This window comes from Colobus angolensis, unplaced genomic scaffold, assembly GCF_000951035.1.
Source record: "Colobus angolensis palliatus isolate OR3802 unplaced genomic scaffold, Cang.pa_1.0 Scaffold120, whole genome shotgun sequence".
Taxonomy (NCBI): domain Eukaryota; kingdom Metazoa; phylum Chordata; class Mammalia; order Primates; family Cercopithecidae; genus Colobus; species Colobus angolensis.
In genome coordinates this window covers 824,800-848,557 of record NW_012113142.1, presented here as the reverse complement: position 1 = coordinate 848,557, position 23,758 = coordinate 824,800, and the positions used below count along the sequence as shown (strand labels likewise).

At 47.8% G+C, this 23,758-nt stretch overlaps 1 protein-coding gene across 1 annotated transcript in view; it reads right to left on the bottom strand.

Moving 5' to 3' along the window:
- CUX1 (cut-like homeobox 1) overlaps positions 1 to 23,758 on the bottom strand; it is a 376,408-nt gene that overhangs the window by 204,661 nt on the left and 147,989 nt on the right. The window contains exon 4 of the mRNA XM_011929952.1: positions 13,815 to 13,893. Coding sequence (XP_011785342.1) covers positions 13,815 to 13,893 — 79 coding nt within the window. The remainder of the gene's footprint in view (positions 1 to 13,814; positions 13,894 to 23,758) is intronic.

The window sequence follows — 23,758 nt, the reverse complement described above, 5'->3', positions numbered from 1 at the left end:
AGAAATACATACATACTTATTGTAAAAAAAAAAAAAAAAAAAAAAAAAAGAAAAACATGACTTTAACTTAGAAATAAAGTGAATATAATCTGTGCCAGGCTTATACATCAAAACTGTAAAATATTGCTCAGAGAAATTAAAGATGAACTAAATAAATATATTGTTTAGACTGGAAGAATAAATAGTGCTGTCAATTTTCCTCAAATTGATCTACAAATACAGTGGAATCCTAATCAAAATCACAGAAAGCTCCTTTGTAAAACCTGACAAGCTGAATCTAAAATGTATATAGAAGCCAGACACAGTGGCTTATGCCCATAATCCCAGCACTTCCTGAGGCCAAGGTGGGAGGACTGCTTGAGCCCAGGAGTTTGAGACCAGCCTGGGCAACATAGCTAGACCTCATGTCTAGAAAAAATAAAAAATTAGTTGGGTGTGGTGGCACGTGCCTGTAGTCCCAGCTACTTGAGAGACTGAGGTGGGAGGATTGCTTGAGCCTGGAAGACTGAGGCTGCAGTGAGCTATGACTTCATCACTACACTCCAACCTGGGCAACAGAGCAAGACCCTGTTTCCAAAATTAAAATGTGCAAGAGATTGAAACCTTTATAAATAAAAATCTATGAAGGCAAAAATGCACATGAAAAAATATTCCACATCATTAGTCATCAGGAAAATGCAAACTAAAATCATAATGAAATACATTAAGCATTCACCAGGAATGTCTAAAATCAGACGGTAACCAATGAAACAGAAGACATGGAGCAACTGGAACTCCTCTCGATTTCTTATGAAGCGATAAAATAATACAACTGTAACTTTGCTACCCTGAGGAAAAGAAAATGAAAAAAAAATTAATAAAAAAAGATACATCTACGTTGAAAAGCAGCTTGGCATTTCCTATCAGGTAAAATGTACAGGTACCCTGATCCTCATCCTAAGTATTTGCCTAAGGGAAATGAAAACATACGCCTACTTAACAACTCTCCATGAATGTTTATAGATTGATTCATAATAGCCACAAACAACAAAATGTCTGTCAACATACCTGTTAGATCAACAAATTGGTATATATCCACAGAGTGGAATATCATTCATCAATAAAAAGGAAAGGACTAATGATACCAGCAACTTAGATGAATCCCAAAACACTATGCTGAGTGAAAGAGGCCGGATGTAGGACCACAGACCAAATGATTCCACTTCTACACAACTCCAGAAGTGACAAATCTACTAGATAGTAAGAGAGAGCAGAACAGCAGTTGCTGGGTATTGGGGTGAGAAGGGAATTTGACGTCACAGAAATGTTCTACATCTTGATTGTGAAGGTGGCCACGCTATCACACTGCACACTTGAAATGGGTGCATTTCATTGCATGTGTGTATGTATTTATTTTTAGACAGAGTCTCACTCTGTTGCCCAGGCTGGACTGCAGTGGCGCAATCTTGGCTCACTATACCTCCTGGGTTCAAGTAATTCTCCTGCCTCAGCTTCCTGAGTAGCTGGGATTACAGGCGCTTGCTGTTACACCAGCTAATTTTTGTATTTTTAGTAGAGAGGGGGTTTCACCACGTTGGCCAGAGTGGTCTCAAACTCCTGACCTCAGGTGATCCACCTGCTTCGACCTCCCAAAGTGGTGGGATTACAGGCGTAAGCCACTGTGCCTGGCCCAATTCAAACTTTTTTACTCTTGAGGTGCATAAGCAAAAGTAGTTTGGAGACCACTGACTTAGACCTGTCTGCCTGCTGTGCAAAGGACGTTAGGTGGAGGTGTGAGTGCAGTGAAGTGACAGAGACTGGTGGCTTGGATTAGGTGGCAGTGGCTGAAGGGTAGGTGGCCGAATTTGGGATATATTCTGGAGGCTGCTGGCTCACTAGGGCTTACTAACAGCCTGGCTATTGGGTGTGAAAGAAAGAAGGGAACCCAGGCTGACTTGTGCATTGTGGCTGTATTTGTCTGTTTTCACACTGCTATAAAGAAATACCTGGGCCGGGCGCGGTGGCTCATGCCTGTAATCCCAACACTTTGGAAGGCTGAGGCGGGTGGATCACCTGAGGTCCGGTGATTGAGATCAGCCTGGCCAACATGGTGAAACTCTGTCTCTACTAAAAATACAAAAATTAACTGGGCATGGGGGCAGGCACTTGCAATCCCAGCTACTTGGGAGGCTGAGGCAGGAGAATTGCTCAAACCCAGGAGGAGGAGGTTGCAGTGAGCCGAGATTGTGCCACTGCACTCCAGTTTGGGCGATGGCGAGACTCCGTCTCAAAAAAAAAAAAAAGAAAAAGAAATACTTTCAACTGAGTAATTTATAAAGCAAACAGGTTTAACGGACTCACAGTTCCACATGGCTGGGGAGGCCTCAGGAAACTTACAATCATGGTGGAAGGCAAAGGAGAAGCAAGCACCTTCTTCACAAAGCGGCAGGAGAGAGAAGAGTGAAGGCGGAACTTCCAAACACTTATAAAACCATTGGATCTCACGAGAACTCACTATCATGAGAACAGCCAGGGGAAAACTGCCCCCATGATCCAATCACTTCCCTCCCTCGACATGTGGGGATTACAATTCGAGGCGAGATTTGGGTGGGGACACAGAGCCAAACCATATGTGGGCAAAGCCGTGAATGGTGACGCCACTGAACTGTCTTGGGAGCATGTTGGGGGAACTGATCACTCTCTTTTGGTCATGTGGAGTTTTAGAAGTCACCTAGGGAGAGAATGTAAATGAAAAGGCTAAGAATAACGTTCTGGCATACTCCAACATTTAGAGCCCTGGCAGAGGATAGAGCCCTGGCAGAGGAAGAGGAGAAGGCCACAGAAGTCTAAGGAGGAAGAGTGTAAATAGGTGAAGTGGATTTGGCAGGTAGTCACCCTCCAGGGAAGTTCTGCTGTGATGGGGAGTAGTGAAGTGGCCAGAAACCAGAAGGTATCAGTCACGTATTTTCTTAGTAAATATGATGTGTGTTAGAGATCAGGGCAGAAAGAAGGAATGAAATAGCATATCTGGGGTGTGCAGTGGGATCTAGGGTTGGGGCCAGTCTAGGGCTTGTTTCTATGTTATCGTAAACTAAGTCGCTCTGAGACTTAAATGCAAACATTTTGCTTTGAGTTCTTAGGATCACTGCAAAGGAAGTGCTGGCATGCCCTGATAAAGTCCAACAGCCTTGGTGCAGAGAGGTCCTGTGAGAAGAAAGGACACATGGTTGGATCTCAGAAGAGCTGCAGAGGGCTGCAGGCGGGTTTGGGATTCGGCTGGGGGCGTGGAGAGGGCGCAGGGTGGCGAGCAGACTGCTGGTGAACTGCTTTTCTTGCAGGTTGTGAGGGCTGAAAAGGCCAATCTTAACAGACACGAGGCCGATGTTTGCACAGTGTGCTCTGCGGGTGACGGGGGCCGTCCCCTGCCACCAGCCTGAGGATGAATGTCCCCCTTGTGAGCACCGTCCCCGTGATGACATCACAGCGCGGCAGACGCTACTTTTCGCCAGGGCACTCTAGGCTAATGTAATCATACGATTACATAATTAACCCAGCTGTCTCATTAAGAAAATCAACTGGAATTCAGGGCATAATTAGTCATACGGCAATTAGCATGCTGATGAGCGACTGATGAAAAGCTGTCTAGATACCCGGCGTGCCAGGACCACCCCGGTCACAGCAAAGCGGGGCACAAACGACGCACCTCTCCACTCTCCACACAAGCACACTGAGGAGGAGTCCCCAAGTCACATCCAGGGTGTTCTCCCTCTAGTGCTGTGTCGAGGGACCGGGTGAGGATGGATGGAGAAGGGAAAGCCTTGGGAGTGACAGCAGCCGGCAAAATCTGCTGGTGCCGGGTCCAACACCCATCTTGTCATGCCTGCTAATTCCTCAGCCTGCAAACATATAGTGTCCTACATGGAGAGGCGGATTGGGCCCCAGGTTTGTGAACCTGGCCGAGGAAGGTAGGGATGCTGCTTCCATGCCTGGTTTCCAATTTCCCTAATGCCGGGGCCTGAGTGAAACTGGGACACAGCATATAGACTCGTCCCCCGAGGCTGTTTCAGGACCAGCTTGGGGCCAGGGACCTGTATCCTGGACAGGAGTCAGCACATTATTCGCCACCCACAGGGCTTTGTTCTTCCAGACCCAGTTCCTCTTTCTGTCCTGTTTTGTTTGGGGCCTGTGATTGCTTCTTAATCACAAGAACGAAAATGTTTTCTGAAGGCAAACTGAGGATCTGTAAAGGGATCCTGCACGTCTCCCACTACTGAAGTTACAGGGAGCTCTCCGGAGGGGCCCTGGGTACCAGGCCTTGTTTGCCAACACCAGGAGACCTGGAATATGTGGACTGGAGTCACCGTACAGAATCAGGCTGCAACGGCCACATTTCTATCGCCTTCGAGAAGGCTACCAAGTGGCACATTGATGAACATCTTGGCATGAAAACCAGGGGCTATTTCTAACGAAATAAGATTTTGTCACTTTTGTTTTTTTTTTTTCAGAGCCTCACTCTGTTGCCCAGGCTAGAGTGCAGTGGCACGATCTCGGCTCACTGCCACCTCCACCTCCCAGGTTCAAGCAATTCTCGTGACTCAGCATCCCAAGTAGCTGAGATAATAGGTGCACGCCACCGTGCTCGGCCAATTTTTCTATTTTTTAGTAGAGATGGGGTTTCACCATGTTTGTCACACTGGTCTTGAACTCCTGACCTCAGGTGATCCGCCTGCCTCAGCCTCCCAAAGTGCTGGGATTATAGGCGTGAGCCACTACGCCGGGCCAATTTCTTCACCTTTTTTTCCAGGAGTCTTAATGTGGGATCCTTGAGTGAGGGGCAGGCAGTGGAGAAAGAAGTATAAAAGAACAGTGTTTTCTAATTTTAACCTGTAATGTGTCCTCACTTGAAAGTAGCAGGCACCAAGAACCAGACTGCTATTTTATTCTCCTGGAGGAGCATTAAAAAGCAGTTCTCAAAAATGATGACATTCCATTTTATTTCTAGATTCTCAGATGCTAGGCCGACAAGGATAGTCACCAGGAGAGATGGTTTTCCTACATTCAAAATGAAACTTCCCTCGGTGGGGGGGACCTCAGAGCATGGGCATTTGGGAGCAGGCTCTGAAAATGGAATGGCCTACAAATGCACTCTTTCCAGCCAGCTCTCTTTTAGTACTTCCGAAAAACCTACATCTACTTTTCACAAAGGCAGACCAGTTAACCTATGGAAATAAAGGGAGACAAGTCAGTCACGAAACAACGACTTCTAGCAGTGTTTCATGAGTCAATGAATATTTTATACCACTGGTAATATGCTTCCTAAGATTTAAATCTTAAAATAAACCCTTCCAGGCACTGCCTTTATATGTTTGAAGGGTTTGTGTCCGTAGGAACTAAACTGCATCTCAGCAAGCAGTAAAATACGGTTCTGATAGCAGGTCAGAGACAGAGGCAAGGACAACTTGCAAAGAGATGCTTCCAGTGAACTTCACAACCAAAGCAGAGAGGTTCTGTAGTGCCTAGTCTTTTTTTTCTACCTAGGAACTCTTTAAAATACACCAATTACTAGGCTGGGTGTGGTGGCTCATGCCTGTAATCTCAGCACTTTGGGAGGCCGAAGAGGGACGATTGCTTGAACCTAGGAGTTTGAGACCAGCCTCGGCAATATAGCAAGACTCCATCTCTACAAAAAAATTAAAAATTAGCCAGGTGTAGTGGCGTGTGCCTGTAGTCCCCACTACTCAGGAGGCTGAGGCAGCAGGATCGCTTGAACCAGGAGGCTGTTAAGTGAGCTATGATGGTACCAGTGCACTCCAGGTTGGGCAACAGAGACCCCGCTGCTAAAATATAAAAAACAAACAAAAACTCCCAAAACCATCAGTAAGATGTTTCTGGAACATAACAGTCACACTTGTGTTTTATTCTACAACTACTTGACCAAGTTCTTATCTGCAATACATTAATAAGGCCTATTCAGAAACTAAGATTGCAACTTGAATATTTTACTAATTTATGCTCTCCGCCATTGTAGAAATACATACATACTTATTGTAAAAAAAAAAAAATGAAAAGTATCAAGAAGCAAGAGCAAGTCACCCACACAAGGTTAATTACTGACGAATTATGCATACTGTCATAATTTTGCTCAGAACTCAGTAAAATTCCAGCTATGCAAGAGCCTGTTAGAAGCGGTCATTCCAGAATATTCCCAGCTATCTGAGAGGGTCACATTTTAAGAGCAGAGACATTTATTTCTTGTTTAATTACAGTAAGGGACAGAGGCTATTTTACTTGTTTTTTTTTTTTTTCCTTAAAGAGATCAGGGCGGTCTTGCTATGTTGTTAGGCTGGTCTCGAACTAGAGACAGAGGCTGCATATTTTACTTATCTCTTTTTTTTTTTTTTTTTTAAGAGATGGGGGGGGGTCTTGCTATGTTGCCCAGGCTGGTCTCGAACTCCTGGCCTCAAATACTCCTCCTGCCTCAGCCTCCCAAAGTACACTGATTACAGGAGTGAGTCACTGCGCCTGATCCCCAGAGTCATTATTCATAGCCCCTCTGACTATTTCAGTGTCTCCGTCTGGCTGCTGTAGGCCTTGGCTGCTCCTGGGTCCTTGTCTTCTTCTGCTCACTAAGCCCCATTGACCCAACATTCTCTCCATCTGCTAGTCTTCTTCCCGTCCCAGCTCCTCCCTGCTGCTGCTTTCTCTGGTCAGAAAACTGCCTCCTGTGGCTTCTTCTCCTGGCCTCAGTTGGTGCCACCTTAGGGCAGCTGCCTCTGTCCTGCTTGATTCACCTTATTCTATAATCTCATTGCCCATTGGGCTTCGCTTATCACACCTCAAATTCAGTTGTTATTTGTGCAATTACTTTTTCTTCTTCTTTAAAAAAAAAATATATATATATATATATTTTTTAATTTGACAGGGTCCCACTCTGTCACTCAGGCTGAAGTGCAGTGGCACGATCTCGGCTCATTGCAGCCTTGACCTCCTGGGCTCAGGTGATCCTCCCACTGCAGCCTCCTGAGCAGCTGGGACTACAGGCGTATGCCACCATGCCCAGCTAATTTTTGTATGTTTTGTAGAGACGGGATTTTACCGTGTTGCCCAGGCTGGTCTTCAACCCCTGGGCTCAAGTAATTCAGGTAGTTCAGCTGCCTCAGCCTCCCAAAGTGCTGGGACTGCAGGTGTGAGCCACTGCACCCGGTTGCAATTACTTTTTAATGCCCATATTCCCACCAGGCTCTATAGTCCCAGGGCAGGAACTGAGCTGGCTATTATATCGCTGGGGCTCAGCCTGGTTCTTGATGCCCCGGGGGTATGGTGGGGGGATGAGGGGTTCTGGGGTCTCAGGCACTGACTCGAGTAATACGCAGGGAGATGAGTCTGATAATACTCACGAAACTGACTAAGGAATGAGAAGCAATCTGGTGGCAAATGAAAACAACAGAAACATCAAGGTCTGAACTATCAAACCCGCTCAGAGGGTGCATGAGGACCATGATGGTTCAATGCTACTGTATCGCAAAATGCTTATTTGGTGTCTTTATTTTTATTTTTTGAGATGGTGTCTCGCTCTGTCTCCCAGGCTGGAGTGCAGTGGCGTGATCTCGGCTCACTGCAAGCTCCGCCCCCCAGGTTCACGCCATTCTTCTGCCTCAACCTCTCGAGTAGCTGGGACCACAGGCGCCCACCACCTAGCCTGGCTAATTGTTTGTATTTTTAGTAGAGATTGGTTTTCAATGTGTTAGCCAGGATGGTCTTGAACTCCTGACCTTGTGATCTGACTGCCTTGGCCTCCCAAAGTGCTGGGATTACAGGTGTGAGCCACCCCCCCAGCCATCTTTATTTTTTTTAAAATTTAATTTATTTTTTAGACAGTTTTGCTTTGTCACCCAGGCTGGAGTGCAGTAGTACAATCTCGGCTCACTGCAACCTCCACCTCCTGGGTTCAACCAGCTGTCCTGCCTCAGCCTCCCAAGTAGCTGGGATTACAGGTGCCCGCCACCACACCCAGCTAATGTCTTGTATTTTTTTTGTAGAGACGAGGTTTCACCATGTTGGCCAGGCTGGTCACAAAGTCCTGATCTCAGGTGATCTGCCTGCTTGGACCTCCCAAAGTGCTGGGGTTACAGGCGTGAACCACCACACCTGGCCTTAGTGTCTTTAATGTGAAGGAAATTACAGAAGGTAGAAGATGAAGAAGAGGGAGGAGCCAGAACACCGAAGGAGAAGTGGGCGGGTGAGGATGGTGGGGGATGAGCTGGGGTGGAGGGAGATCCTACCCTGTGTGCTGGGCTTGGGGCACTGATGGGACCTCTGGTAAACCAAACACAGATCCCAGCCACAAAGGACCCGCCCCAAAGCCCAAGGCCTCAGATGCGCATGTGCTGGTTTGGGCAACCCCGAATGCTAAGTGCTGTATAAATGTCTATGCAGGCATGTAAATCTTTATAGAGTGACACGAAAGTAAAATGAGAGTTCAGAGAGCTATTAAACTGCTACAACTCAATAAAAGATACATTCTGTTCTCCTGCAATTGACTTGTCTTAGCGCTCTGCAGTGCTCGCCCTCGCTGGGAAGCTTCAACCTCGGAAGGGTGATTCACTGGGAACAGTAGGAGCCTGAGACCAAAAAAACACTCAGCATTTTGAAGAAATAATTTGATTCATTAATTTCTGCATTCGTTTAGCAATATTTATGGAGTTTCTGCCACATGGCAGGCATTGGGGTGGACACAAAGGAAATAATTAGCAACAAAACTATACTGAACTAGTCTCTTGGCCAAACAGTTACCAAGGAATTACGATGGAGTGAAGGGCAGGGTCCCAGGCCATGGTGTGTGTGTGCACAGGAAGGGTCCCCTAAACCTGCTGGGGAGGCCAGGAAGGCCTCTCTGTCAGGAAGTGGCATCTCAACAGGTTAATCCAGAGGAGTTGGTGGCGATTAGCCAGGAAGAGTCTGGCTGCCCTACAAGCACTTAGACTCACATCAATGTGAACTGCAGACTGTAGGGCAGGAGTTGGGGTGAAGGGAAGTGGCAGGAATTGAGACACATCCTAGAGGTCGGATGGCCAGAGTTGGTGACAAGATGCTCAGAACACAGGCCAGGCATGGTGGCTCATGCCTGTAATCCCAGCACTTTCGGGGGCCGAGGCGGGTGGATCATCTGAGGTCAGGAGTTTGAGACCAGCCTGGCCAACATGGTGAAACCTCATCTCTACTAAAAATACAAAAATTAGCCAGGTGTGGTGGCGCACATCTGTAATCCCAGCTACTTGGGAAGCTGAGGCATGAGAACTGCTTGAACCCGGAAGGTAGAGGTTGCAGTGTGCTGAGATCACAGCATCACACTTCAGCCTGGGTGACAGAGTGAGACCCCGTCTCAGGAAAAGCAAAAAGCTCAGCACATGAGCAGCAAGGTGGGAGGCGACGCTACCCACCAAAAGAAGGCAGGCAGTAAGAAGACGGCTTCTGCCGGACACATCGGGTGGGTGCCCACCAGTCATCCCAATGGGAAAGTCCAGGCGGCAGTCGGATATGCAGCCTGGCACTCAGGAGTGAGACCTGGACCATGGACAAAGCTCTAAGAGTCACCAATGCAACAACCCTTGGTGAACTCTGCTGCTGAGGACATGGTGAGAGTGGTGGGAATCTGGGTCCACTGACTCCTTCAGTCATTCACTATGTCCCACCTGCTGCACGCCAGGCTCTGGGCAGAGAGCCACGATACAAAGCCCTATCCTCACGGAGCTGTCACTCTAATGAGACCCAGAGATAAGCAACGAGGAAATGCACAAATAAATAAAACTTCAGAAAGGGGAAGCAGGTGGGAGCTGGTTTGGTCAAGTGCCTGTCACTCCTGGGTTGGGTGGGACTCTGGCTCCGCTGCTCCTGGGGCCAGCTTGGCGGCTCTCTTTGTGATCCAGGAGCAGGGCTGTGTGGCACATAGCTGGAATGCCTGTTGCATTATTCCCAAGGGCTTCCTCCTTTTTCCTGTGACAGTGTGAGTTGCTGTCTCTTGCAACTAGCAGCACTTACTGCACCCTACTAATGTTTCTGGGTTCCACTGGATTAAGGCCTGAAGTATGCAGACAGTTAAGGCATCCTGACTCCCCCAGACTGAGTGACTGTCAGTAAATGCATCATCGCTATTGCCCGGGCCCTTCCTGTAAGCCTCAGCCACAGAATGATTGCATCTGAGCAATAATCAGACTTCAAAACACAGGGAGAGTGCTCCGAGCACCATTCCTGCTTTGCGAGTAACTTGTTAGATTTGGCAGATCACAGCATTTGTAAGAAATACCTGGGAGGTGGTGGGTGAAAGTGATCTATGTGGAATGTAGATGCATTTTGATTGACTTTTAGTATTATAGAAAACATCAAACATTCTTTGCCCCTGCCATTCTTCAATTTAAACTGCAAACTTCAATTCTCTGGCCAGAAATAAAAATTGTGAAGAATATCACCAATATAGGAAAATGCTTATGGTAATAGTAAGAATCATAACATTAAGCGAGAAAGGCAGAATATGAATATATACCTATGCTGTGATCGAAATTCTATAAAATTTGCACATGTACATGGACAAGGTCGGCTCAGGTAAAGAGGAAACGTTGATGAGAAAAACGGTCTTTTTTTCTACGGGAAATTCACACAGAACATAACTGCAAAGAAAGAAACCGAGCAATGTTTTAAAGTGGCTGCCCAGTTGGAAAATTTCACTAGGGAAAAATTGAGGTGCCAATTTGACTTTTGGAAAAGAGATTACAGGTTATTTAGAAAACAGCAGCTAGGCGGGGCGCGGTGGCTCACACCTATAATCCTAGCACTTTGGGAGGCTGAGGCAGGCGTATCACCTGAGGTCAGGAGCTCGAGACCAGCCTGGCCAACATGGCGAAACCCCGTCTCTACTAAAGTACAAAAATTAGCTGGGTGTGGTGACAGGCGCCTGTAATCACAGCTATGTGGGAGGCTGAGGCAGGAGAATTGCTTGAACCCGGGAGGTGGAGGTTGCAGTGAGCCAAGATTGCGCCACTGCACTCCAGCCTGTGTGACAGAGCGGGACTCTGTCTCAGAGAAAAAAAAAAAAGGGAAGGAAGGAAGGAAGGAAGGAAGGAAAGAAAGAAAAAAAGAGATTACATATTATTTAGAAAACAGCAGCTAAAGAGTCTTTGGGTCTCTGGCAAAGATGAAGTGAGCCAGTCTTCTTTCAACTAAGTCACCAACTGGACAAGGTTCTCAGCTGGAAAACAATCCCTTCTGGTATCCTGCTCCCAGAAGTGGTAGCAAGAACTTCTGGGAATAGAACGGAGCAGAACCTTCCTGAGCCCAAGGAACCAACAAAAAGTCAGAGAATGAACTCTTTTGAAACACAAAATGAAATTTCTCAAAGCCCAGGTCACGCTTTTTCTGGGAATTCTTTATCCCTGTGTCAGTAAGGACATGACATAGTCCAGAGAGAAAATTCTCAGCCACTACCTTACGCACAAGAAAATGCCAGTGATGCCCAACCCACCAGGCTGTTGATGCCCGAGGGACAGTGCTCTTGAGGCAGAAGAATAGGGTCTGCAGGTAGGGAACTGAGGGCCAATTCACACTGACTTCCTAGAACTAAATCGAAGGGAAAACCCCCACTTTCCACGCCTAAGTAACAAAAGGACCACTGGCTACTTCCTTTGCAAACCCCAATCTTTTCTGCCCTGCAGATGGGAAATTGAAAGTACCTTTGATTGGTTGCTTTCTGCAACCAATCAGATGTTTGCATAGAAGTATAACTTTGTAACTTCAGCCTCTGATTGGTTGCAACCAATCAGACTGATTGCAGGGCCAAGTCTTCGTTTGCATAGAAGTGCAACTCTGTAACTTCACTTTAGCCTCTGATTGGTTACTTTCCACAACCAATCAAGATGTTTGCACAGAAGTGTGACCTTTGTAACTTCACTTCAGCCTCTGGTTGGTTGCTTTCTGCAACTGATCAGACTGATTATGGGCCAGCACTTCATTTACATGGGGTGAACACCAATTGGCCAATGGGAAACCTCCAGAAGTTATTTGGACTGAGAAGAATCTGTAACTGGGCCCTTGAGCGGCTGCTCAGCCCACTCCCACCCTGTGGAGTGTACTTTCATTTTCAGTAAGAATCTGCTTTTGTTGCTTCATTCTTTCCTTGCTTTGCACATTTTGTCCAATTCATTGCTCAAAACACCAAGAACCTGGACACCCTCCAGTGGTAACACCGATCCATTTTACTGTGAAGGAGCCTCCTCGTGAGGCTCAGTCAGGTTCTTCAGGGAACTCCTAGTCAGATACAAACTCTCACAGAAAACCAAAAGGCTAGAATTTGGAACTAATAACTAGATAAGCTCCCAAGACAGCAAAAGTTTAGAACAAAGCAAACCATTCTCTATGGTTAGGCTGTTCCCTGACCCTGTTCCATTTTACAGATGAGAACACTGAAGTTCTGAGAGGAAAAGGAATGTCATCCAGGGAAGGAGAATCTGGGTCTCCCAACTCCCTGTCCGAAGTGTTTGATGTGACCTCTATTAATCCCAGCTGCAAGAGGGGACAGCAAAGCCCGTGGTGGACCTGAATTAGAACACAAGTACAGGTACAAAGGAGACCTGAGTCTGCCTCGCTCTGTTAATGTAGCTCTAATGCCGTCAATGATATTCAGAGAATTGCTAACAAGGGCAAGTGCGCAACTGTAATGGGTGGGGAGGGGAGGGTGGTGGTAACTTCAATTCCTTGCCTGGCGGAGAAAGGCAACAAGTGACTTTCCTAATTTTCTGATAAGCATCTCTCCAGAGCTGAGCTGGGCCCCACATGGTTATGTCCATCACCTTACTGGAGATTCTAAGGCAATCGAGGACCCACAAACAGGACCAGAGAGTTCAAGGCACTCTACATGCCTTCTGACTTTTCCAGAATAAATAATCGGAAGCCATCACTTCTCAGAATGCCTCACAAACATTATTTAAATTTTAATTCTTCAATCCCTCTAAAAGAAGAAACAGGGCCGGGTGTGGTGGCTCCTGCCTATAACCTCACAGCACTTTAGGAGGCTGAGGTGGGAGGACTGCTTGAGCCCAGGAGTTCGAGACCAGCCTGGGCAATACAGTGAGACCTTATCTGTACAAAAAACACAAAAATTAGCTGAGTGTGGTGACACGCACCTCCCAGCCACTTGGGAGGTTGAGGTGGGAGGATCGCTTGAGCCCGGGAGGTGCAGGTTGCAGTGAGCAGAGATTGCGCGCCACTGCACTCCAGCCTGGGTGACAGACTGAGACTCTGTCTCAAAAATAAACATATAAAATTAGAAAAAAATAATAAAAGAAACAACTTATATACTTGGTTGTGGCTGCAAGGATTATCAGTTACCTCTGCCCATAACCCTTAAGTGAAGGGCTTGTCCAGGGGCCACCGATCTTGGATGACCTGGCAGGGGGAGTGGGACACTCCAGGTGCCTTAGTAGGGCCATTCCTAAAGTCTTAAAGTATGAGGGACTTCTGCACAGCACACACACATTGGGTTTGCATCTTCTCTGCAGTATGTGTAGTGTTTTATGCTGTAGCCCCAGAGATTTGGGTCTCTGCTTTTACAAAGTCATCCCCTAGAGATTACATGAGTACTTCAACAAGTACATCCAATTTCCTTTCGTACCCAAAGTCTGGGTTGTGGAGAATTCATGTGTCCTGTACTTCCTGGTTTCTTGGGGGAAGTTGCCACTGATGGCCTATTTATTTTCCTTAGGAAAGCCAAGAAGAATGGGCCCAAAACCCACCGACTCACCAGACACAACGCCCCCCAGTGGTGGGCCATTAGTGCCGGGGCTTACCTGGGACGTCAATCAATCTTTTGTAGACATTCAAGAAAGCTGCTTCAGCTTCCTTGCTTCTTTTACTCAGTGCATCAATCTGAAAGGGAAGGAAAGAAAGAAAAGAAAAACAAAGAGCTCAACATTTGTCAAGAGGTAATTTACAAAGCATTACACATCTAGTGAATTCCCGTAGCAGGGGGAAGTCTGATTCCTCCGCATAGATGCTTGACAACTGGGCTTCAGCCTCTTAGAGGAAATGCCTGCAAACACAACAGGACCCTGTTCATAAAGGTAAATGAGGGAGGAGCAGAGATTTGAGAGTACGGAGCCATTCACTATACAGTAGGGAACAATGGGTGGATCTTCCATACAGAATGGTCTGGCACGCCCTTCCTGGTCTTTTTTCTTCTCCAAGTACTGACTTAAGAGCTGGCCACGTGCTAGACACTGCTGAGGATCAGAGGTGGGCAGGAAGAGACAGTTCCTACCCCCAGCTCAGGGTCTAGGAGGGAAACAGGTATGTAATTAACAAGTAATTAAATCCCTGGGGACATGGAGAACGGAACTTCAGGCAGTAAAGTTGTGACCTTAGAGCAGAGTCTTTAAAAGCATTTCACCCAGGTGGACGGGTAAGACACTGCATGTAAACGGACGAACACATTCAAATCCCGGGAGCAAAGAATTTCATAAAAAAATTTTTTGTTTTTTTTGAAACAGAGTCTTGCTCTGTCACCCAGGCTGGAGTGCAGTGGCACAATCTCAGCTCACTGCAACATTTGGCTGCCAGGTTCAAGCAATTCTTGTGCCTCAGCCTCCTAAGTAGCTGGAATTACAGGTGCCCACCACCATGCCTGGCTAAGTTTCATATTTTGAGTAAATATGAGGTTTCATCATGTTGGCCAGGCTGGTCTTCAACTCCTGACCTCAGGTGATCTGCCCGCCTCAGCCTCCCAAAGTGCTGGGATTACAGGCGTGAGCCACCACATCTAGCCTGTGTGTTCTGTTTTAAAACACTTATTTGCATGTCAGCTTGTGCTCCATTCCAGATTAAGAGTCCACCAACACTGCTACAACACACCATGGGGCATAGGGGACCTGCGAGAGTCTGCCCGGTGGGAACGCAGATACATATGCGGGAGCTGTGGGTGATGCAGCTGGACAAGCAAGTGGGGTGAGATTTTGAGGGGCACAAGGGTACATGGTGCAGGGAGACCCTCATCACCTGGGCAGTGGTCAGGGTGGAAAGAGCACAGGAGGGGGCAGAGAGGAAGAGACCCGTCGGACATCACTGCCTTCACCCGAGTGAGATGCTCTGGGCAGTGGTTGGGGGTGTTGAGGAGGAGGAGAGGGCGGATGGAGAGACAGCGACACACACAGTTGACGTGAGGCCCAGAAGAACAAGGCGAATCGAGGACGGTGCCCGGAATTCCAGATTAGGCAACTGGCGAGGCTTTGCTACAGTGGCCAGGATTGGTTTGTTTTGTGAACTGACTAGCTGAGCCAGTTTCCCCTAGTGTAGACGACTGTTCATCAACTATGCTGGACGCATATGCAAAGAGCCTGCTGTGGTTGGACCAACCTGGTAGAATATTCAGCTTACCTACACACTTGCTGAGACAACAGATTACATTTTACAGCCAAAACATGCAAGATTGCACATGTACCAATGTCATACTGGCTCAGGCAAAGGACAGGAAATTATATATTCCGTCTGTCCCCTCCTAGAACTATGCTGTCTCCGATGTTATTACAGAGGCAAAGGATGTGGTTTAATTATAGGGCCTCTCACCTGAGCCACCGGGCAGTTTGTTAAGAGCTGAAAGAGGTCTCCTGATTAAGGATGTGGGGTGCTCAGAACTGGGGGACGATGGCTAGTGGGAGCTGGGCCTAGAAAACTGAACGCATAGCAGCCTAGTGCAATGCAAGCATTTCCACCTTCTAACAAGCTGTGCACCAAGATTCAAATTTGAAGTCAATTCTTTGGAACTCAGACACATTTCGACCCCCCTCAACCCGATGATATAAGGCTGTGATTCTGGACCAGGTGTGGTGGCTCACACCTGTAATCACAGCACTTTGGGAGCCAGGGACAGGAACATGGCTTAAGCCCAGGATTTCAAGACCAGCCTGGGCAAAATAATGAGATATCTACAAATTAAAATTTAAAAATAAAAATTTTACAAAAAACAAAAAACATTAGCTGGGCAGGGTAGCAATGCACCTGTAATACCAGCTACTTGGGAGGCTGAGGTGGGAGGACTGCCTGAGCCTAGGAGTTTGAGGCTGCAGTGAGCTGTGTTCATACAACTGCACTCCAGCCCGGGCAACACAGTGAGACCCTGTCTCAAATAAAAACAAAAACAAAAACAAGGTTGGGAATTTGGTGTTAAGTAGAGTTTCAGAACAATCTACAAGGACTTTTTGTTTGAGACGGAGGCTCGCTCTGTTGCCCAGGCTGGAGTGCAGTGGCGCAATCTCAGCTCACTGCAGCCTCTGCCTCCCGGGTTCAAACGATTCTCCTGCCTCAGCTTCCCAAGTAGCTGAGACTACAGGAGTGTGCTACCACGCCCAGCTCATATTTTTTGTATTTTTAGTGGAGACGGGGTTTCGTCATGTTGGCCAGGCTGGTCTTGAACTCCTGACCTCGGGGGTCAGGAGAGATTATAGATATGAGCCACCATGCCTTGCTTACAAGACCACCCTTTGTTTTTAAAATAACCCCCTCCCCCATTATTAGCAACTCATGCTCATTGTGTGATCAGAAAAATATCAAAAATATAGAAAAAAACTTAAAAGTATAATTAAAATCTGCCACTCACAGGCAGGAGTCAAACTGTCAGGTCTTTATTTCTAATATTTTTTTCTAATTTTATATATATATAAAAGTTGCAGTCAGGCACAGTGGCTCACGCCTGTAATCCCAGCACTTTGTGAGGCCAAGGCGGACGGATCATGTGGTCAAGAGTTTGAGACCAGCGTGGCCAAGGTGATGAAACTCCATCTCTACTAAAAATACAAAAATTAGCCCGACATGGTGGTGTGCACCTGTAATCCCAGCTACTCAGGAGGCTGAGGCAGGAGAATTGCTTCGATTGTACCCAGGAGGTGGAGGTTGCAGTGAGCTGAGATGGCACCACTGCAGTCCAGTCTGGTGACAGAACAAGACTCTGTCTCAAAAAAAAAAAAAAAAAAAAAAAGAGTTACATGAAATGCAGACACACAGACAAACGAGAGAGATGTATTATACATTAGAGTGGTCTTGGACTGGGGGTGATGGGAAGGAGGGGCTGGTGGATGCCAAATGACGGGTGTGGGATTTCCTTTTGGGGTGATGAAAATGTTTTACAATTGTCTGTGGTGAGAGCTGTACAACTCTGTGAATATCCTAAAAGTCAATGAACTCCAGATTTTAAATGGGTGAATTATATGTTATGTGAATTGTATCTCAATCAAGCTGCTTAAAACGCACGTGTGTATGTACGTACTTGAAATCAGCCTATACGTAAGATTGTGCATTGTACTTTCTTTCCCTGTCGTATCACGTACCTTTCTCAATATCTATTACAAATTTTGGGAACTGTCTAAATGGCACTGTTTCAACTGTACCTAAGCCCGCATATTACAGATGTCTGGAGTACGCAGTGGATTTTGAGTTGCTTCTCTGGATGAAGTGGAACACTCCCTGGGGCTCAGTTCTAAGAGAGGCAGGTAGGTAGCAGAGTCTGTCCAGAAAGCTGGGCAGACGCCCTGGCTGCTGTCTGTACCGCTTGATGGCCACACAGAGGCTTCTCTTTCTGGCTTAGGATCTGCCTAGGGAGGGAGATCTCTTCCCAGGTATTCCGACTGAGGGTACCGGGTGGCTGCGTCTCCTGGAGGCAAGGGCTGGGATCTGGAAGGATCCTGAACTCTGTCCTCCCGTCTCCGGTTTGGGTTATTCCCGGGGATGTGGGGTTTGGTAATTTACACGGCACACTTCGGGGCTGTAATGGGCTGAACTGTGTCTCTCGAAAGATGATGAAGTCCTGACCCCCAATACCTGTGAAGGTGACCTTATTTGGAGCTAGGGTCTCTGCAGGTGATCAAGGTAAGGCAAGGTCATTAGCTGGGGCCCTTGTCCAATAGGATCCAATAAGGAGGAGAAACCCAGACACAGAGACAGACATGTAGACAGGTAGGATGTCACAGGGAGATGAAGGAGAGACTGGGTTGATGATCTATAAGAGGAAGATGACCAGGAAACCACCAGAAGCTGGAACAGGGACACAGCAGATTGTCCCCTACAGCAAGCAGAAGGAATCAGCCCCATGGACACCGGGGTTTTAAAACCACTCCACTGACCCAGGAGCGGTGGCTCACACCTGTAATCCCAGCACTTTGGGAGGCCAAGGCGGGTGGATCACGAGGTCAGGAGATGTAGACCAGCCTGGCCAACATGGTGAAACCCTGTCTCTACTAAAAATACAAAAATTAGCCGGGCATGGTGGCGGGTGCCTGTAATGCCAGCTACTCAGGAGGCTGAGGCAGGAGAATCGCTTGAATCCAGGAGGCGGAGGTTGCAGTGAGCCGAGATCACGCCACTGCACTCCAGCCTGGTGACAGAGCGAGACTCCATCTCAGAACAAAACAAAAAAAAAACAACCACTCCATGTGTGTCAGTGTCGTTTTATCTAAACCGGCATAAAAACCAAAAACCCTAGTGTTCCTCCACTCATCAGAGCTGTATCACAGGGACCATGACTCTCAGTCCTCTCTGCGTGCCCTCCTCCACTAACACAGGGAAATTCCAGCCCAGTCCTGAGGAACAGGGTCAGGCTGATGAGTTTAATTTATTCAGTATGCAAACAGACCATGAGGTTTCTTAAAAGAGACTACTTAAAAGATCCTTTTCTAAATGATGAAGTCCCCTCAGCCGCATAGACAAGAATGGGCCTCAAGGCTGGGCGCGGTGGCTCATGCCTGTAATCCCAACAATTTAGAAAATGGAGGCAGAAGTTCAAGACCAGCCTGGGCAGCAGAGTGAGACCCTATCTCTACCAAAAATAAAAATTAGCTGGGCATGGTGGCAAGGATCTGTAATCCCAGCACTTTGGGAAACCGAGGTGGGAGGAGGGCTTGAGCCTAGGAATTTAAGACCAGCTTGGGCAGCAGAGTGAGACTCTATCTTTACGAAAGAATACAAATTAGCCAGGCACGGTGGTACATGCCTACAGTCCCAGCTACTTGGAGGCTGAGGTGGGAGGATCACTTGGGCCCAGGGGTTCAAGGCTGGAGTGAGCTATGATTGAGCCACTGCACTGCAGCCTGGATGACCAAGCAAGACCCTGTCTTAAAGAAAAAAAACCAGAATGACCCTGAAGCTGGAGTTCGGTCCATCCTCCCTCTGTAGCTCACCCAGTCGGCGGCGGGTTGTCCCTTCGTGTGACTTCCCTGCTGCAGCCGGTGACCTCCTAGTTCCGTGCTTTGCTTACTCGAAACACCCTTTGCGAGCCTCTCCGTCCACTCAAAACCCATCTATGCTGCGAGACCCAGTGCACACACAACTTCCTCCAGACCTGGAGCTGGGTTCCTGGGCTGCTCTGAGTCTGGAGGGAGGGAGGGAGCCAGGGCTTTGAATGCCAGCCCCACCTCATCTGCTCGAGGAGGAGACAGCAGCGGCCTCCTGGGGTTGGACGAGTCACTGACCTACCCTGGCCAGGGCCCCAGTACCAGACACAACACAGTGACTGCCACACACGACAGCTTCCCCCCAGGTGTCCACATGACTACTGGCCAGGAAGAGCACCCGTGGGAGGGAGGGAGGAAGGGACAATATCCTGCTCATCTTCATGCTCATGCTGGCCCCCCATCCCCTCGCGGCCATCCTGCAGGGAGCCCAGCCTGTCCATTGCGTGCCTTGGAGGTGCAAGCCAGGGCTTGGTAACACAGCTGCCTCTGAGAAGGGGAGGGATCTGAATGAGCAAACGTCTGAGGCGAGGTCTTAAGGCAAGGGTTGCTGAAGAGAGGATCCTAGGCTAGGGTTCCGGCTCGCTGTGCCTGCGTGCATGTTAGCTTGAGGTAGGTACCATGCCCTTAAAACCATTTAAAGCCAGCACTATTTGTAATCCCGGCACTTTGGGAGGCCAAGGTCGGAGGATCGCTTGAGCCCAGGAGTTCAAGACCAACCTGGGCAACATAACAAAACCCCATTTCACACACACTCTCACACAGACACAAAACCATTTAGAAGAAGCTAAACTGGGAAGGATCTAGAGATGGTTAGACACTGGCCTGCGGCCTTGGGTAAAACCTGTCCTGCTCTGAGGAATCAGCCTCTTTTTCAGGCTCACCTCCTGCCATGCCTCACACTCCTGCCACACCCAGTCACTCCCAATTCCCAGAACACATGAGCAATTTCCCCTCAGCCTGGAAGGCGCCTCCCAGGAATGCTACCCTGATCCCCAGGCTCAGAGCAGATCCATCTTCCAGCCATGGCCACTCCCACCACCACCTGGGGTTGTCCTGGAGTTTTAGGATGACAGATAAGGTTGCCTGATTCAGGGATCCTGAATTCCTGGAAAACTAAGCTGTAGCATCAACTGTCTTTCCTCCCGAGCACGGGCACACAGCGGGTGTTTAATATGCTTTTAATATCTTCTGCAATGGCCAACTGCATGGTCTGCAGATGTGACCCAACGGTTCAGGAATCCAGGTATAAATATTTATGAAAATGCTCAATATGTAAAAAGTTCTTGACTGGGCATGGTGGCTCACGCCTGTAATCCCAGCACCTTGGGAGGCCAAGGTGGGTGGATCACTTGAGGTCAGGGGTTCGAGCCCAGCCTGGCCAACATGGTGAAACCCTGTCTCTACTAAAACTAAAAAAATTAGCTGGGTGTGGTGGCAGGCACCTGTAATCCCAGCTTCTCAGAAGGCTGAGGCATGAGAATCGCTTGAACCTGGGAGGAGGAGGTTGCAGTGAGCCGAGATCATGCCATTGCACTCCAGCCTGGGCGACAGAGTAAGACTCTGTCTCAAAAAAAAGAAAAAAAGAAAAATAAATGCTTAATATGTAAAGAGTTATCTGTGTAGTAAGCATTTGTTTTGTGTGCTGTGAGATGATGACAGTCACTTGGCTGGTAGTAGCTCCTGGGAGGTGTCTTTCTCTACTGTACACACCCAACAGCACTATCCAGCTGTCTTCCTGCGGTAACCCGCACATCTGCCCTAATGGCTGCTACTGGATTAAACAGTTATGTTTTCAGCAACATCACTTTCATAAGGTTGAGTTGTTTGTTTGTTTGTTTTTTTTTTAATGTAGTGTTACATTTACTTACTTATTTATTTATTTATTTATTTATCTATTTATTTATTTATCTATTTATTTATTTATTTTGAGAAGGAGTCTCGCTCTGTCACCCAGGCTGGAGTGGCAATGGCACGATCTCGGCTCACTGCAACCTCCCCTCCTGGGTTCAAGCGATTCTCCTGCCTCAGCCTCCCGAGTAGCTGGGATTACAGGCACCTGCCACCATGACCAGCTAATTTTTGTATTTTTAGTAGAGACAGTTTTCACCATGTTGGCCAGGCTGGTCTCGAACTCCTGACCTCAAGTGATCCACCAGCCTCGGCCTCCCAAAGTGCTGGGATTACAGGCATGAGCCACCGTGCCCGGCTAAGTGTTACATTTGAAGACAAATGTGTAGGTGCAGTGGCTCATGCCTATAATCCCAGCACTTTGGGAGGCCGAGGTGGGAGGATTGTTGAGCGCAGGAGTTCGAGATCAACCTGGGCAACGTAGCAAGATCCTGTCTCTACAAAAAATAAAAAATTAGCTGGGTGGGTGTGGTGGTGCATGCCTGTGGTCCCAGCTCCTTGGGAGGATCCCTTGGGCCCAGGAGGTCAAGGCTCCAATGAGCTATGATTGCACCACTGCACTCCAGCCTGGGTGACAGTGAGACCCTGTCTCAAATAAAATAAGATAAAGACAAATGTCCATAGGAAGGTATTTTAATCTAGCTCTCAATCAGTACCTGCTTATGACAGTATAAAAACTAGGTTTGGAAAACGAGTTCATAGAAATCCACCAGATCTCTGAGCTATGGAAGGGGTGAGAAAGTGCCCAACCACGCGAGTGCCAGCGGGGCTGTGCTGTGGGTTCCCGGAGTCACACGGAATATGCTGCTGCCGCTCCCAACTACCATCCAGGCTCCCTGGAGGAGGCGTCACACATCTCTTCCCACTGCCACTTGATTTGTGGTGTAACAGCAACTTCCCCCTGGGTGCTTTCCTCCCCAGTGATGTCAGGTGTGGCCACATGAAATGCTTTAGCCAATGGTATCTAAGTGATGGTGTCTTATCTGAGCGTTAAGATCTAAGAGCCAGTGTGCTCCCTCCCTCTGCTGCGAGGACCTTATAGGACCTGCTTCCTCTACTGAGATCCTAGAATGAGGACCACCCACAGGGCTGGGGCACAGTCACAGCTAACCCCCAGCCAACATGACACATGAACAAGAAATGATCTTTGGTTGCCACAGGCCACTGAGATTTGTAGCAGTTTGTTTGTTACTGCAGCATAATCTAGTAAAAGCTGATGGTTACAGATCTCAAGAGCTGGCTGTATCTCTAAGAGAGTAACATACAGTGCCGGGCATAGTGACTCACTCCTGAGCTCATCTACCCGCCTCAGCCTCCTGAAGTGCTGGGATTACAGGCATGAGCCACTGTGCCCGGCCAAGAAGTGCTGTGTATTTTGAAATAAAAAAGGCTCATCTCTCCAGTGTACCACAGGGGCCTGGCCATGCCCATGTGGTAGACAAGTCTACGCCACACACAGCCAAGAGCCTGGGCATGCTGTTGGCACACCAGGGTTTGATTTCCAGCTCCAACATAAAACAGGTGTTCTGCCTGTGCCATTGAATTAACCTATCTGGGCCTCAGTTTTTTCATCTGCGAAGTGGGGCGATACGTCTTGGTTGCTGTGAAGATCAAAGCAGTGGCAGCCCTTGGAAAACAGTGAAGGAATTGCTGTCTCACCAGCTTCACTTCTCAGATGCAGAAACCCACCAAGTTACTTGGAACCTGGCCCCTGGCCCCTCCTAGGGATATGATAACATCCAGCATTGCACACTGGGGCTGGGGGCCACATGGTCAATGGAAAGAGCATGTGGTTTGATGGAAAGACAGACTTCGGTCTGAATCCTAGTTCCGGCACACACTGGCTGGGTGACTGGGAGGCAGGTTACTTAAATGCTGAAGTCTTTGGCTGGGCACGGTGGCTCACGCCTGGAATCCCAGCACTTTGGGAGGCCGAGGTGGGCAGATCATGAGGTCAGGAGATTGAGACCATCCTGGCTAACATGGTGAAACCCTGACTTTACTAAAAAAATACAAAAAAATTAGCCAGGTGTGGTAGCGGGCACCTGTAGTCCCAGCTACTCGGGAGGCTGAGGCAGGAGAATTGCTTGAACCCAGAAGGCGGAGGTTGCAGTGACCAAGACACCATGCCACTGCACTCCAGCCTGGGCAACAAAGTGAGACTCCATCTCAAAAAAAAAAAAATCATATATACACACACACACATATATATATACACACACACACATATATATACACACATACACACACACACACACACATACATATATATACACACACTGAAGCCTTGGTCTCTTTGTCTATTAAGTGAGGGTAGTAACTCCCTCCTTGTTGAGCTGTTGTGATTATAAACGTGGGAACCTCCTACATCAAGTATCTGACACTGGACACTGTCTGGACAGGAACCAGGTCAACATCATAACCTTCAATAATAAATCCAAAGTCAGCACCTTTCTTTCGACCACACCATAGGTTATTCCCTGTCATGATAAAACCAAGCAGGAAGCCAAGATGTGGAAAGTCCTGGAGAACCAGGACCCTAAGCAACATATTTTTTTTTTTTTTTGAGATGGAGTCTTGCTCTGTTGCCTAGGCTGGAGTGCAGTGGC